The 16,351-nt window shown below is 42.4% G+C and overlaps 1 protein-coding gene across 2 annotated transcripts in view; it reads right to left on the bottom strand.

Annotated features, from left to right (window-relative positions):
* Positions 1–16,351, bottom strand: part of sema3bl (sema domain, immunoglobulin domain (Ig), short basic domain, secreted, (semaphorin) 3bl) — a 69,147-nt gene that overhangs the window by 28,979 nt on the left and 23,817 nt on the right. For both annotated transcript variants that reach the window (XM_037104967.1, XM_037104968.1), the window contains exons 3-4: positions 12,389–12,451; positions 2,290–2,409 (exon numbers count right to left, since the gene is read on the bottom strand). In XM_037104967.1, the coding sequence (XP_036960862.1) occupies positions 2,290–2,409; positions 12,389–12,451 (183 nt within the window). The remainder of the gene's footprint in view (positions 1–2,289; positions 2,410–12,388; positions 12,452–16,351) is intronic.

Here is a 16,351-nt window from a genome sequence, read left to right as displayed (position 1 = left end):
CAATGCACTTTCTGTACTTTCTGCACACACAATCCGCTACAAACACTCTTCCCACTAAAAGGCTGGCACTCTCCCACCCCTCTGTCTCTTTCCCCCCTCCTTCATTCTTTGCCAACACCCAGCCTTCCTCTCTCCTCATGCCCAGTTCGACCCCCTCCCTGCTGGGAAAGGGAAGGCGGCACCCTGGGCTGCGATCTGGAGGACCGCCGTGAAACAGCGAACTACGAGTCGTTCTTAATGGCTCCATTCATTGATTCTTGTCTTTCAAACGGCTCCAAGCGTGAGACTCCGCAGAGGGTCCCTCTGAGCTGAGTGGCTGTGTAGAGAGCCAGCCTGTGCACTTGAAAGGATGTATAGAGGGCCCAGCGCCGCGGCTGAGTAGCCTTACAGAAAGCCTCATGGCAGCGCTGCCTGCTGAGGCTTAACATTGAACCCCGGGGAACTGAGAACACAGCAGAGCCCGTCTGAGCTACAAAAACATCTTGGCACCAGCCATATTTGTTTCATTAGCCTGGTTTCCTCCACAGAGGCCACTCATTGATTCCTTATCCTCTCATATGTACACTGCTTCATATGTACAATAATACAGTGGCATCCTGCCTCTATACTGCTACTTATAGTGTAATAATAAAGACATTTCTGCATGTGAACTAGTTGGACGGCCATTCTTTTTAACTTCTATGGACTTTGTATGAACCAGTCATCTGCTGAGTTTTGCTTAAGTCTGTGTTAGTTGGCCAAATATTAAGTTGTTTGGTGTTCAAACGACTTTCACCACCATTTGATGGACTGCATTTGAATGTACATAAAACTAAATGTAATCAGAACCAAAAGTCCCTGTGATGCCAGTCCAGAACATCCTGAACAGAAAAACAACTGTGAAAGCAGTTTATTACAACTTTACGTTCTTGTTAGTCAGCTGCCTCTAGTGGTCATAATCATTATGACGGCAGCAAAGGAGGGAGTCAGGCGAAGCACAGGATGTTCAACCAAGAGACCTCTGCTCGAGTCCAGTTTGAAAAGAAAAGTCAACATTGAATTATTTCAACCTACTAACACTCAGTTGCATAGCGTGACTTAAGTAATACATATTGTTCATGACCAAGTTATATTGGTAACATAGTTGATTTGACCCTGTTTTCTTGCCTAAACCCAACGAAACATAACAGTGATATGTCTTGTTTTCAGAGTCACTGGCAACTGACCCAGTCAGTGGTTTAGGTGAGTAGATAGGATGTGTTGAAAAGAAAAAAGTCTTTCTGTGATGTTGAGGAATTTTATCTCTCATTAAACCTACAGAAATTGAAACTCAGTTTTTAGACTCTTTTAGCCTATTTTTTTGTGTATTATGGTCTGCACATTTTCCAGTCACAAGTCAGGTCAAGACAAGTAAACCGTGCGCTTAATTTAGCCAACACTAAAAGGCAGAACGATAAAGTGAGTGACTAACTGGTGAGCACAATCAGTTAGTGATAATTAGCGAAGTAGATGATGGAGGCGAAATCAGAGCAATGACAGTTCATAGCTCTATGTGAATATTTTGATTGCTTTCATAGGTGTCGGAAAACAGAACTTCAAATGAATAATAATGTTACCCTGCTAACACCGGCCAACAAGTATATCGGTTGGCTACGATATTTCTGAGTTTCTCTCTGGGTCATTCTGCCTCCTGGTGGTCAGAAATTGCTTTATGCAATTTCAGCATTAACTGCCAATTCATGTTTAAAAAGAAATCAACATATCAACTTGCATTTGTTCCCAAATTGACATCACAAGGTCTTATTATCACACTGTCTGCTGGCAGTTTGTGACTTGTAATTTAGGGCAACAACACTGGAAATGTTCACGCCAAGGAGTGACTCAAAAGGAAAACTCAACTTCTCGTCAGCTAATATCTAAATAAACCGCAGAGTCTTAAACAGTCTCTCTAACAGCAACACAGTGTAGAGAAAAGTGGGTGTAATTTACAGTTTCCAAACATTTCCTTTAGGAAATGGAGGCAGAGTGAGGCGAGCATACAGTAAAATATGTGGTCTTACACAACTGTGACAGCTGTATATCACTAAGCTTTTCCTCAAAAACACCAACTAACTCTTATTTTTCACATTTAGTTGCCAACACAAAGGATTTATGTCTTTGTGGGTACGTTTGTGTGTATTTTTGCTGAGACATTCCCCCTCTTAAGATACTTTGCAGCCCTCCACAGTGATCCCCAGGCGCTGCGCCGCCCCCCACCTTCCACATGCATAAATGCATACATACACACTGACTGTCTTCACCCTGGCTTACCTCTCCTCTGTGTCCAACATTAACGAAGGCACACATGGGCTGGAAGGCGCCGGTGCCACAGGCCAGGAGGTGGGTGCGGTTGTAGGGCTGCAGGAGGCGAACAAAGTTGGCACACTCCGTCTGCGAAACACAGATACATACACACAGATTAAAATCTTGTATCTCAGAGAAATATGTGAAATGTAATATATGTTGTATCAAATGTTGTTTGGTGCCAATTTGAACGCTCACAGACTGTAGGGTGAAGTGTTTTACGTTCTCGTTTTGGAAACTGACCAAACAGGTGAAGAGTGCAACTTTATTTTTTACAAAACAAGTAAAAAAATGTTTCCTTTGGTTAAATAATAATGATAAGGTCAGATATTTCTGTGCAGGTACAGGATGAGACCTTCCCTTCACTCTTGCACGCATGTTACACACACATAAACCCATAAAAACAGGGGGAGGACCCTTTAAAAAATAGACTCACTCAGTCCAACAGTAACTGTCAACCAAACGCAGCTAAATCGATTTTCAGGCTATTGAACAGAACTAAATTGATTTCTTAACCAGGCTTATTGATTCCACATGTTTGTAACGAGGGCCAAGGAACGAGCTTTATTAGATGAAATTTCATCCCTGCAGTGCATAGGACTCGTATCTCTGACTTTTGGATTTCAGCCAATGTGACAGGCTGATGTTGTAGAAGAGCCTTCGACACATTCAGGCTGAAGGAACGCTGCATCACATCAGAAGTGCCTGGGTGCCAAAATGAAAAAGTGATAATAATGTGAACTGTGAAATTTGAGACATGACACTAACAATAACTCTATTGTTTTACTTGAGCTTTGAACAAGAAAGACAGAAATATGATCCTATGTCTTCATGGGCTGTTTAATAAACTAGGTAACAAGTGGACACTCACAAAAGGTCAGACACTCGAACGCACATTAGAGAGAGAGAACAAAAGAAGTGGCAACTCAGGAAACGAGTATCGAGACGTTTCTGCACTACACGGAGGTCCAGAGGAAGCACAGGGCACGAATACTTCCTTCTTCCCGTCTGTAAAAACAGCGGTGACAGAACCGGTGTCAGCTGAGAAGGAAAGGGGACTGGCCGGGTGTCATTCACGCATGTTGACAAGGTCAAACTCATATGTGCACAATGAGCGTCTGGCGTGCAGGCAAAAGTGTGTATTCATTCATGCGCAAATATCGAAACAGATTGGCTGAATCAGATCCAAGTGTGTTGGTGTCCTTAACTTTTAAGGGTGTGTGGGTTGTGTTGCTTGTGAAATGTCTTTTTCTTTTAACGCTTGAACGTGTGCTCGTCTTTCATGTGTTTTAACACGGGTGTGTGTTGTGCACAGATGAGTCCAGTAAATCTGTCAGTGTGCGTGTGGCCCGCCTCCCTCTCACAGCAGCAGTCGGACGCTCAAAAGTTGTTGATCGCTTCCTCGAGTGTTTTGAGGCGCCGCAGACCTGATGTAAACCATGTCAGCGCAGTCCGACACGTAGTTTACATCATGGCGTTGCCCGTCCCCCGCTGGCTCATGTCTCTGCCCAAACAAAACCAGACCAGTAATAAACTAAACAAAAACACTTTTATGTTGCTTTCAATTAATCTACATTTGCTGCTGATTATTCAAGCGACACGTAACGGGGGCCTCTGCGTCTAACATGGTATATCCCCGTTGCTTTACCAGTATAAACGCTCCAGCCGCCTGGAATCATATACACTAAAGGCCGGGCTTTACACTGTGTCTCTGCGCCCTACAGAAGATATACGAGGTCTAGAAGAGCCTACCGAGTGGACTGAGCGCGAACTGAAATCTGTCTCTCCGAGGTTTCCGTTCTGCTACTCGGGGAGTCGTCTGTGTGGCCGAGGAGAGCGCACAGAGGAATGATATGTTGAAAAGAGAATATATGTCTCTGCTCTCCCGCCCTGGGATCTGGGGTTTTACATATCTGTGTGGTCTGCCTGAGATGAAGTGGCAATCCAGGGAGTGGTGTTGAACAGAAAACAAAGTGGTTTGATTACCAAATCTGGTTCCTCTCACTGACATGTCAGGGAGTTGTCTTAACATCCAGCCAGGCATTGAAAATGGAGGCATTTGATCACTGCATAAATAGCCAAGGTCAGGGCTGTGTTTCTGGAAACAAGAGCTCCAAATGTTCATATATTAACCTCTGATTATCAAGGGGAGGACGGCCGACCACAAACACTCATTCCCAGCAATGACAAGCTGCTCATTCACGCAGTTTAAACTTTGAAACAGGCCACGAAAACCACAGATTTGTGTCTTGGGGGTTAAGAAAGGTATGTTTAGCATTTTAAACATCACATGATTACTGCATTTGCTCTGGGACATATGTATCATTAACATAAACAAACAAGAACATGGTCAAGAACTTTGGCCGGCCCTCCTGGCCTTCACTATATGCAGTAATAAGACTGATTTCCCATGGAGTCTGGTGATTTTTTAACATATAACAAGCGTACTGTGATTCTAAGAGATTTCAAAGTTCAATAGCAGGTGAAGATGTGAAACAACAACAGCAAAAGCACTCACCACATGTCCAACAACTGCACAACTGTTTAACCATATCAATTACAAGTTAATTTAATATCTGAATGCTTGGATGACAAACCTGCATACTCTTCCAACATTCAGTATGACTTTCAGTCAACTGAGCGAGAGAAACTTGGTTTGAAGAAACAAAGTAGGTGACTCCAGAGAGCAGCAGTCGACATTTGTCTTCTCTATGACAGAAACGAAAAATAGGGTTTCTGGCGAGATATGGTCTTCATTTTGAGAAGAATGAGCAGCAACTCTACCACACTCTACAAATCATTTTAATCACGGTCCGATTTGTTTACAGTAAGTAGAACACTGCATGGTAATTTGTTTCACGTATGCATTCAAGAGAAAGTTTGTCATGCTTTTTCTTCTCCACGTACAAACTCTGAACTTTCAGCCCCTCTGGTACATTTTCTGATTCATACTGCTGACATTTAAAGGAGTTTGTCAAAGTGGGTGCACTGATGAATTATCGGGACTCACATGGCATCATTCATTGGCGTGGGATTTTCTCAATCACGCTTTCTTTGGGAGAACATAGCAGTGGTTCAAACGCTAAAATATGATATTGCCGTGTTGGTGGTGTTCCCATAGCGTCATAATTATAGTAATATTGGTCCAGGACAATAATTGAATCGACAAATCATTCTTTTGTAATGTCATGGCTTTGTGAAAGCCTTTGCAACATGCGGTAATGTTGTGAAAGTGTCCGCTTTAACCTGCACTATGACCTTTATCTGAACCTAGACAAGTTTTGTTGTTGCCTACAGCGATGGAATGCAAGTACTGTATTTAAGTATAGTTTTGCAGTACCTGTAATTTACTTCAGTATCTCCATTTTCTGCCACTTTATACTTACTTGATAACTGATGTTAATAGTTACTTTGCAGACTGCATGCTGCATCTTGGCCAAAGTGGCACATTTTTGAACAAACGTATAATATTAGTTATCAGACTTTAAATATAGACATAAAAACGCTGAATAAAAAATCTGACCAAGTGGTTAATCTGTCAATCCATAGAATACTGTATATACATATACCTTAGTAAATCTATGTATAATTGGCTTTTTCTTTGACTTTGCACACTTTATTGAAGGACACTTGATACTTAAGTACATTTAATATCAGATGCTTTGAGACTTTTACTACAGTGCCAATCATAAAGGTGACTTTCACATTTACCAAAGTGATTTTTTAACACAATATCTTAACTGCTCCCAAAAGAGATTAGTTGGATTGTAGCTTCGGATCAACATTAATCATGATGTAAGACGAACACCAGCACAGCAATATCAGATAAACCAAAGGGTGAACAGTGGAAGCTTGGGGCCAACAATCAGCTGGAGAATGGAGAGCTTTACTTGGTAAGATTTCACTGTTCTGGCTGTAGAAAGTGTATTAGCGATGTCCATGGAGCACAGTGGTAGAGCCAACATGGAGCCAACAGCAAAGCAGCCAAATTTGCTCTGTGATGGCTGACCCCGGCAGGGAGAGGCAAGTTTAGACATGGAGAGCAGTTTCCAGTATAAACAGCCAATGTAAGTGGAGAGAAGTCAGATTCTGAAATACTAACAGGATATGAGGACCAACACTTTCATGTACACAGACACACACAAATATGCACACAGACAGGAATACAGTGAACAGGACCTCATAGACAAACACAATTACAGACATTCACAAACATCATAAAAGCAGTTCAAAGCCGGACAGCTGGATGGACCGGCCTCTCCAAGTCTTTGGTCTCAGCCGCTGTTTGATCCTCAAAGAAGCTCGTAGTTCTGAGTGCTTTTGACTTTCAAACTGCACTGAAAGCATGCAGTCATGGCAAGAGACTCTCGCCAAACTGCGTGAGTTGATTTTTCCAAAAATTCTACCAACTCCACCCACCATGTAACCAATCAATATTAACTTCTTAATCAAAAACCACAGTCACCTACTTGACTTTCTGGCAGGCGTCGGAGCTGCAGCCATCATTTCCCAACAGTTTGGCAACGGTAAGAGCAGGAGACGGGCAGAGACAGACCACACTTGGTCTCTGGCCTCTGCAGCATCTTTTTCTCATTAATATTAAACAAAAAACATGAAGGAGCCACAGGGAGAGGAGCTGCTGCATCGTCCTGAATCTGGAGCCCATATGGATTACTGCTTAGTCCTATACAATGCTACGGTTTAAACAGTGACATTTACCCTCAGACTTAAGGGATTTACAGTTTTTTAGTTAGAAATATGAACATGATTCACTAACGCACAAGCCAATATGGAGCATGAGAGTGCTTACAGTGTACTGACACTGCTTCGGTCCCATCAAAGACTTTAATAGGAGGAAATAAGTTTACGTATGATTCTTAGCAGACGTCTTGTCACCACTGTCACAGAGACTGCTGGTTTCTGTATTCCACAGAGTAGCGACGATCAAAATAACAGGAGAAATGTGAGTTTACTCATTTAGTCTATGATGGAGATGTGAATGTAGACAGAAATGGAGACAGGCTGCTTACTAAAATGGAGCCAGGCTCATTTTCGTAAGCAGCCTGTCTCCATTTCTGTCTGCTTTTCATCCCTTCAAATCTTCCCTGTAGATTTTGTGCCCCAAAGCAGTGAAAAATGCACAATGAAGCGAGGCTTATAGGGATCCAATCTAAATGCAGATGGTGTCATTACTGTAAAATCCGTACGTCGCACAATCGCTATTGACTTCAACACAACAGTGAATGAAAACAAAATAGTTGCCTAGTGCCAGTTTATGTAGAAGGTTGATGTTTTTGAATTAAAGTGCCATTGCATTGTTTACAGAGTATGTCACTTTCCTGACTATTCACCTGTTGTACCATGCACCTGTATTATTATCACACGGTCCTTCTGATGAGTACGTCTGTAATAAGTTCCTCATAAGATGCTTATTAACATCATTATGTGTAATAAGATTATGTAGATGTTAATCATAGCATCATAAACATATGCATTGGTTTTCAGGACTCCCTTCATGAAATGAATTTTAAAAAGTCACTCATGACTGTGTTTTCTGTTTTGCCTTCTACAGTTAAGTTGTGGACAGTAATGTGCAACTGGAACCACTGTGTTAAGAATAGTGAAATACTACTTTAATGGTGAAAAGAAAGATTGAACATTGAGCAGGACAGAAGACAAAAACTGCGGCCCTCTCAAGACTTTTTATGCAGTACAGCATCAAACATGCGAAGTCCTGTCTAGACCGTTTGTCTAGACAGGACTTACTCTGCTTCACTCAGACAGAGAATGTCAAACACCAGAGTCAAACAAAGTCAAACTGATCACAGCTCTTCTGATGAACCCAAACCAACAGGGAGGCCGGATTACTGACACCGCCAAGCTCTTCCTGACAGAACAAAGCGCAGAACCGAGCACACAAATCGATTTGTGGAGTTCACACAGAGACGTGCAGGATTCTGACACGCAAACACAATGTCTCACTCTCTTAAAGCCAAATTAATCACGCGCCAGAAAAACCTAACGTAATACCCCTGATCTCTTCTCTCTCAAAGACATTTCTTTTGTGCTCAACATGGGCATCACTCTAATGAATAAATGTGTTATGTTGAGCCCTCTGAAGATGGAGGAAGCGACTGCTGATCAGATAATCAATCCAATTATAAGCAGAAGATGCAGACAAAGGAGGAAAAATGCGTTAACAGCCGGAGCGAGACGGTGCATGCTTGGCTGAAGTCACTGAGTGCCTCCCTTCAGCCTGTTATTTATTTGTCTGAGCTGTAATTAATGGTGGTGGAGGTCGCGAGGTTGTGACTCTGGGAGGAAACGCTATCAGTGAAAACATGTTTAAGGTGGTAGAGACAGAGTCAGTAGAAGAGATAAAAAGGACGCCCCGCAGCTTTATCTGCTCTTCACTCACCTTTAATATATGTAATGAGATCAGACATGCAGCTGAGAAAAAGACAATCATAGGTTTCTTTTTTAACAAAAAATCTTTAATTTCATCGTCTTCTCTGAATGTTTCTTTCTGTCTCTGTCTCATGTCTCTCTCTCTACAAATACACACACACGCACACACACACACACACACACCTCTAAAACAATGTGAAGACCTTTCACCTTTCAACCTCCACCACCTTTTGTCAGACTCAGTTATGTTTAACAGATGCAGACAGCAAACATATGAGATGGAACGTGTGTGTGTGTGTGTGTGTGTGTGTGTGTGTGTGTGTGTGTGTGTGTGTGTGTGTGTGTGTTTGCGTCTCTTGCTTTGCAGATGCCACGGGATACAGCGGCAATCCATCGACTCTGACGCCCCAAAAAACTCAGGAGCATGCAGAAACGTGAAGGAATGTAGGAAGATCTCTGTGCAGACAAACTTCTCTATCTGTTACTGAGCGAGCACACACACACACACACACGCACACACACACACACTTAATGACTCCTCTGGCAGACATAGAGTTACACACATCATGTTTAAAGACCTGTCTAATAATGCATTGTGACTCCTCCTCTCCTCTATGGACAGTACAGTAGCGCACACATCCACACACACACACACACACACACACACACACACACACACACACACACACACACACACACACACCTAGCCTCGTGTGAGCCTTGTGAGCAGCACACAGAGGAAACACCTAATAAAACTGATATAAGACACCCGAGACACACCTGCCACTTCAAACACAGTCAACACACACGCACACGTACCTTATAAACTGTTCCAGATGGAGGCGGCTGTCAGACTTCTTGCCGTGAGCGCAAAAAGGCACAGTGCCTTTCAGTGTCTTCATTTCCAGTGTGTGTGTGTGTGTGTGTGTGATGTACAGTATGTGTGTAAATCAGTAATTAGTGCAAGTTTGTGCATTCTGAGCACCAATAAAGCTGCTGGGAGCTTCGTCAGCCGGGATCAATTTTAACGATGTCTCAGTACATCAGAAGAAACAGACTCCATTTAAATTGTCTCGTCTTACATTCTTCACTCCTTCTTTTTGTTGACCCATCCTTTCTCTTCCGATCGTCAATACCTTTATTTGTTGTCTCTTTCTCTGTTGTCATCTTTACGACATGCCGCCCTCCTTTCAATCTCTTCTAAAATCTCCCTTTCATTTTGAGGTCATTTCTTACCTGATGGTATTTATTTATATTATTCAATCTTTTCATCTTGTTCATATATGAAGTTGTGGGTGTGATGTGCTTTTACTATGTGTTGTTTTTATTGCAAAGCCCTTCGCAACTTTGAACTTTTCCTAAAATTAGCACTACACGTTAAGCAGAGCTGGGGTTGATGGGAGTGTCCATAGTTTTGCAGGTATTTGGAACCCATTATTTCTAACCAAATTATTGGAAAAAGTAAAATTCTGGGATTATCCTAAGGTTCTGGGTAACATGAAGGGGAACATGAATGCCTGTATCGAATACCGTGGCAATCAATCCAGTAGTTGTTGAGATATTTCAAAACAACAAATATCAACCTTGTGGTGACACTTTAGGTAAATCCAGATGAACACCCAGATCCATAGGTTTTATCCTCTGGGGACCATGAATGTCTGCCCAGAATATAACCACCACACTGGCATTGTCATCCTGCAGCCCGAGCCTCCCATGGTCCATGTTAGCCATGTTGCCATCAAGTCAATATTACCATGTGTTTCATGCATAAAGCTCAGTCCTGCAGACATTCGCACCACCTGCTTTACTTTTCCTTCCTGTTTTTGATGCTCCCACAACCATTATTAACTTTGGCTTTTTCTCTCTTCCCCTCCTCTTTCCGTCCACTTCTTTCTCTTTCATCTGCTATAAAGTTGCTTCTTTAACCCTCTCCGGGCTAACAAGCAGAAAGCTGAGTCAGCTTGTGGAGGAGGTAAACACACTCCTGAACACTGGTTCTATTCACTGACATTAATCGATGCGGTTGCTTCAGAGTCTCCCTCTCCTCTTGCCTCTTGCTCATTATTAGATAAAGAAGTTCTCCTTTTGTGTTTTTCTCTTCCCTCACATTCCCCTCTCCTCCAGTATTTACACGTTCCTCCCTGACATCTTCTATTTTTCTTAAATCCACTTCGCCGCCTTCCTCCTTCTGTATTTCGAGTGCTCATTAAGCGATGCACCATTGCCTCCCTGTCCTCCCTCACAGAACCAATGAAAGTTCAAAAGTTTAAACTTCATTTATAACGGCACTGCTCCTCTGAAAGTTTTCTCCTTTGCTCCATGTCTCTGTATTTGTCTCTTCTCTTCATTGAGAAAGGGTTTTCAAAGTCTAAAAGCTCAGCCTGATTATTAGTCGTGACGGTGCTGTTGTACACTTCATCGGAGTCATTAATAGTCTATAGTTTACTGCACCAGGGACTAGAGTACCAGATGCTGTGGGGCAGGAAACTGAAGAGTCAGCACAACACGACACATCACTGAACTGTCTAAGTATGCCATATACAGTACACTTCAGTTTGTCATAGTGCTCGAGGCACTTACTGCACTTCACATCACAACATGTGCCATTTGGGGACTGGTTTTAGAGAAAAATGTGTGTGGGGGGGTATAGAGCCGCGAGTGCATAAATATTTTGTATCCTGACTCTAAAATGTCTTTCAATAAATAAGAGCTGGAAAAATCAAGCAGAAGGTTGAGGGTACACACGAACCATAGAGAGCAGAGCAGAGTGGAGGCTGGCATGACAGCAGGATTTCAGCTGGTGGGCGGCCAAGATCTCAGTGAAACACAGACTCGACAAGCCGGTGGGTTTGAGAGCTGCTTCTCTGCTCATCACTGGAGTCATTTGGCAAAAAGTATAGAGCTGCCCAACAGTGTGGGTCGAAGCGGTTGCCTTAATCGTGGAAAAAGCTGCTCGGTCACTGACCGTGTTGTTCTGTCCGAGTTCAAGTTGCCCCGAAAACAGGCACGACTTTTTTTCCAGCTGCAGGGCTCAGGTGGTAGAATTGAAGGCTTCAAAAAACAGGGAGGCGTTCGGGCCACGCAAACACATTAAATTACCAGCAAACAGGCAGAACACTGGCAAGAGAGCTGGATACAAAACACGAGCATGAAACAGGCATTGAGAGGCTGCCACAGCAAATCAATCAAGTGTCTGGCAAATATGATCTCTGAGAGGGGAAAGAACTAACGGGCAGGTGAAACAGGGCAGAGTATGGAAACTTCCGAGTGGGAAGAGAAAAACTGTCCACAGTTGCCTCTTTCCCACCAACATGGAATGGGTTCTGCTCCAGTTGGTGCACCTTGTTTTGGATCTTTCAGAGCTTTCCAACCACGAACAAATTGGTTTGGAACAGTTTTCCTTTTTACCCGAAATGTGACGACATCAGTTCTAAACGTTGGAAAGAGAGGATGGAGAAGGCCTTTCAGCTTGTGTGCGATGGTGTTTTACATGTGCGTCAATGGGAACTCGCAGTGGATGCAAAGAGGTTTGATCCAAGGAGCTTCAGTTAAGGCTGAAACAAGTCTGTGAGTGTTGCAATCATTTGGGAACTTTCACAAGTCACCAAAGACAAGTACAGCATTTCAATGTAAATGTGTTGAAACTAAACTCTCTCACCTGTGGTTCCTTCCCCGTCTGAATGCAGTCCTCTCTGTTGCCAGGTAACGGCGGCCAGTAGATCTACGAAGGAAGAAGCAGAAAGATGGAGGAACAGAGAGAGAAGAAAAAGAGTGTGATGATTGACGACCTCATAACTTTACAGAAATGCAAACAAGCGTCTCACTCGTACGCTGCAAAAACGTAATTTGTTTTTCGATCGCACACATTCTTCATGCGACGCCGTTAATGCAATCAAAACACAACAATCAGCCCATGTGTCATTAAATTTGAATTATTTTACAATTAGAGTAGCAAATTGAGCATGATCCTCTGCATGTGACGGGAGTTAACTTTTGGCTTGTAAAGCTGAAACCTTGATTGAGACACAGCGGACACATTCATCATTCCACGTATTCCGTATCCAGCCAAGCGCACTGATTTTCCAAGTCCAGGTCTTGAGATAATCTGTCTGAGTTGTCTGATCTACTGCTATACTCCTATACTATATTTAAATGAACCATCAGCAGTCTGACTTTACACGAACAATGTCCTTCCACTTCCATTCTTTCGGGGTGAGGTCGGATATCTCAGAGACGCAAGTGTGTCGAAACCTTGACATATTAAACCTAAATATACTTTTTGATAAGACGAAATTCTAAGTAAGAGATACAATCTTTGTGTTTTTCTATATTTGGGTGAATTTAACGCAGGCCACTGTCACACCGCGGTGAGGGATGTCCTGTCTTGGGTTTTTGTCTTGTGAATTTCATGTTTTATTTTGAAAAGTAACTCTCCTCTCGTTTCAGGTCACTTGCCCTTCCTCTTGTGTCCCTGGTCTGACGTCATCCCTGATCCTTGATTGTTTTCACCTGTGTTCCCCTCCCCCATGTGTATAAGTCTTTGTCTTCCCCTGTCTGCGTCGCCGAAGTATTTCGTCGTTTGTCGTATACGGAAGCCTTGTCCACAGTCTTGCTTTGAAATCCCAGTTGAGTATTGCCAAGTTTTATTTTCTGAAATTGTTCTCTTTGATTGGTTGAATTTTGTTTCTAAAGCTTCTGGTTAGAGTTTGTTTTTTCAGTGTAGGTGTTTTGATAGCCTTTTATTTTCCTCCGTGTGGAGCGCCTTTTGTTGTACCTTTTTGTATTATTCAGTATAGGAAATTTTCATAGCCTATGTGCAGACCTCTTCGGAGAGATTTTGTTTTCCATTTAAGTTTTATAGCCTAGAATTTAAGATCAGTGTAGATTCCTCCTTCGGGAGCACTTTCTGTTTTGTATGTTCTATGTCTTGTTTGTCTTGTCTGTTTTCCATAGTGTTTCATAGTGTTTTGATTTGTCAATTCATACTGAAGAGTTGCAATTCAGCAAAATAAAACCTGTCATTACATCTGCTATTCTGCATCTGGGTCCTCTCAGAGGGCATGTCCTCAGTATTTTTTATTGATCTTAATTTGATATTTGAAGATATACATTTGGAAACACTTTATAACAACTATTGCAGTATAAAGTGTAAAGCATGTATATCTTTACATATTCATTTACCACGTAAATCATAATGAAGGTTATCATAAAGTGTTTTTTTTTGTTTGTTTCTTTGTTTCTTTTTTACCACAACAAATACAGTCCTTAAAGCCAGAGAAACAGGCAACATGATTTTGCTTCTGAGATGTGCGATTATCCATTCTCTGTGCTTTTCTAACAATCGTAACAAGAACACCATGTGATAAGGGATTAATAAAGTGTGTCTTCTTCGGATTTGACTTGTCCAAATAGGATTTTTGGGTAACAGTATGCTCCCAGAATAAGTGACAGGGACATTTTCCCGGGGCAACACTCTCTTGCTTACTATCAACGACATGCACTCAGCTGCAGTAAATATGAAAGTGTTGACTCGTGAGGCTCATCACTCAGTCTCGTTCTCTGTCAGTCTTCTGTTATGAGCCCAGGAATGAAATTAAACTTTTGGCTTCAAACAAGCTTGAAAGCGCTTCTCAGACAGACCCTCAGAGTATCCCAACAAGACTGTCTGGAGTTTAAAAATAGAAACAAAAATAAATCTGTCCAAATTCTCACAGTATAGATCCAACATTGCCTGATTAGGAAAGTCCCAAAGTCCCGGCCTCTTTCTGTAAATTCAATGAGGTGAAGAGTTGGATCTTAGATAAGCACGGAACGAAACTTGGAGGTGAAACAATGGGGAATAGTTCTCACACTGCTTTCAACAAATGAAAAATGAAATCAATTTGCCGCAGAAGAGGAAAGTCCTTCTCAGCATTTAGATGATGACGTGTGCGATACTGTACACTCTGTTGACTACCAGAGGGTTTTTTTCTGTGAGACAATACGTCTTTGTCTGGTCCAGTAGCACAGTGACTTTTTTTTTTTTTTTTTTTTGGCAAACAGGATAAATAGATGCCAGAGAGGAAAACAAATTACGTCTGATCTCAGATGTTCGGTGTGTATGGAGAGCATGTGTGTGTGCGTCAAGGGGCCACTGTGGTAGCTTCGGGGAAGAGTGTGTCTGAATGGGGGAGTGATAAAGCGAGAGGAACACAATTTGAATTGAGTTTGAAAGGATGAGTGAAGGTTTCTGCCTGGACCACGCCCTCCTCTTTTGCTCGCCGCTCACTGAATTTCATATCAGCGATAAAAGATCGTTTTTATCTCTACTGTCATTAATGCCAATCCATCACAACCGCTACAGAGGACTCGCTGTAGATCAGGACGACTGAAGCCTGGCTCGCAGAGATTAGAAATCATCTGACGGGTCCTGCATGGATAAAGGATGTGACGCTGGAGAGCCTGGAAATACTTTAACCACTCTAATATGATATATTGTGTTACAGTGTGAGAGCGCAAATACTTCAACATGCTGCTGCCTGTAAAAGAAAATATTACGCTACATGTTCGGTTCAGTTCAGATGAATTATCAGATATTGTATAAATCAAATGGATTTGTTGGATCATGGTGGTGCAAACTGCAAACTGGCTCAAAGGAGGAATTTCATATAAACTCATGGCGAGTGCAGATATTTGCAGTGTGTTGTGTATTTCAGGTAAGTACTTGGATTTCGTGTTTAGACACCTAAATGGTCGGAAAACACATTATTACCAGACATGGCAGCATCGGCTTGTAATGCTTTCCATTTGTTGACTCTGTGTGTGTGTGTGTGTGTGTGTGTGTGTGTGTGTGTGTGTGTGTGTGTGTGTGTCATTACGGTAAAATGTGTTGCTGGTAAACATCTATTGTAGCGGGAACTAACACAGAAGCGATCTTAAGCAATGCCAGGTGTTTGTATGTCTGTCTGTCTGTCTGTCCGCATGCAAGACACAGTCCAACTAGTCAGATGTTTAGTTCAGAGCAGAAGGAAGGCTGCGTTCTAAGGCGGGTGCGGTCCGAACCTTGAATCCAACTACTCATGTAGTAACATAGTAATCACTGCTAAGTATTCACGGATGTTGTCCGGTGTCACAACTGGTGTGATCCCGGGTGTCAGTGTCACCCTTGGAAAGGTGAATTGCTGTTTTTACACCCCCATTGTTTTTACATGTATGAGGTATGTACAGGTATGTGTTGGTGAGCTTCGGAGCTATTGGTTGGCATTTTCTTACCTTTTAATGAGCGAGGCTAGCTGTTTCCCCCTCCGTTTCCAGTCTTTGTGCTAAGCTAAGTTGGCCCCCTGAATGTAGCCTTACATCTACCATATAGACTTGACACTCTCAACCAGAGAATGAGTGTATTCCCCAAAGCTTACAGTGTTTTATTGGTGAAAATGATCAGCTCCATCTTCACGCCATCTAATAGGAACCTGCTGTTGTCTGAAAGCTGGCTTGCCATTGCGGGAATCCATTCAGAACAATCATTTGTTTCACGCTTGACTGAAATGAATAAATAAATTAGGGCCGGTCCAAAAACTTGGCTTGTTTCGGATCTCTGGACCCGTTTCTTTGGCGTGGTTCTGGAGCTGATATGAATGTGTGC

Source organism: Acanthopagrus latus, chromosome 7 (genome assembly GCF_904848185.1).
Source record: "Acanthopagrus latus isolate v.2019 chromosome 7, fAcaLat1.1, whole genome shotgun sequence".
NCBI lineage: Eukaryota > Metazoa > Chordata > Actinopteri > Spariformes > Sparidae > Acanthopagrus > Acanthopagrus latus.
The sequence above is the reverse complement of the archived record's forward strand: the minus strand, read 5'-3'. Positions and strand labels throughout refer to the sequence as shown.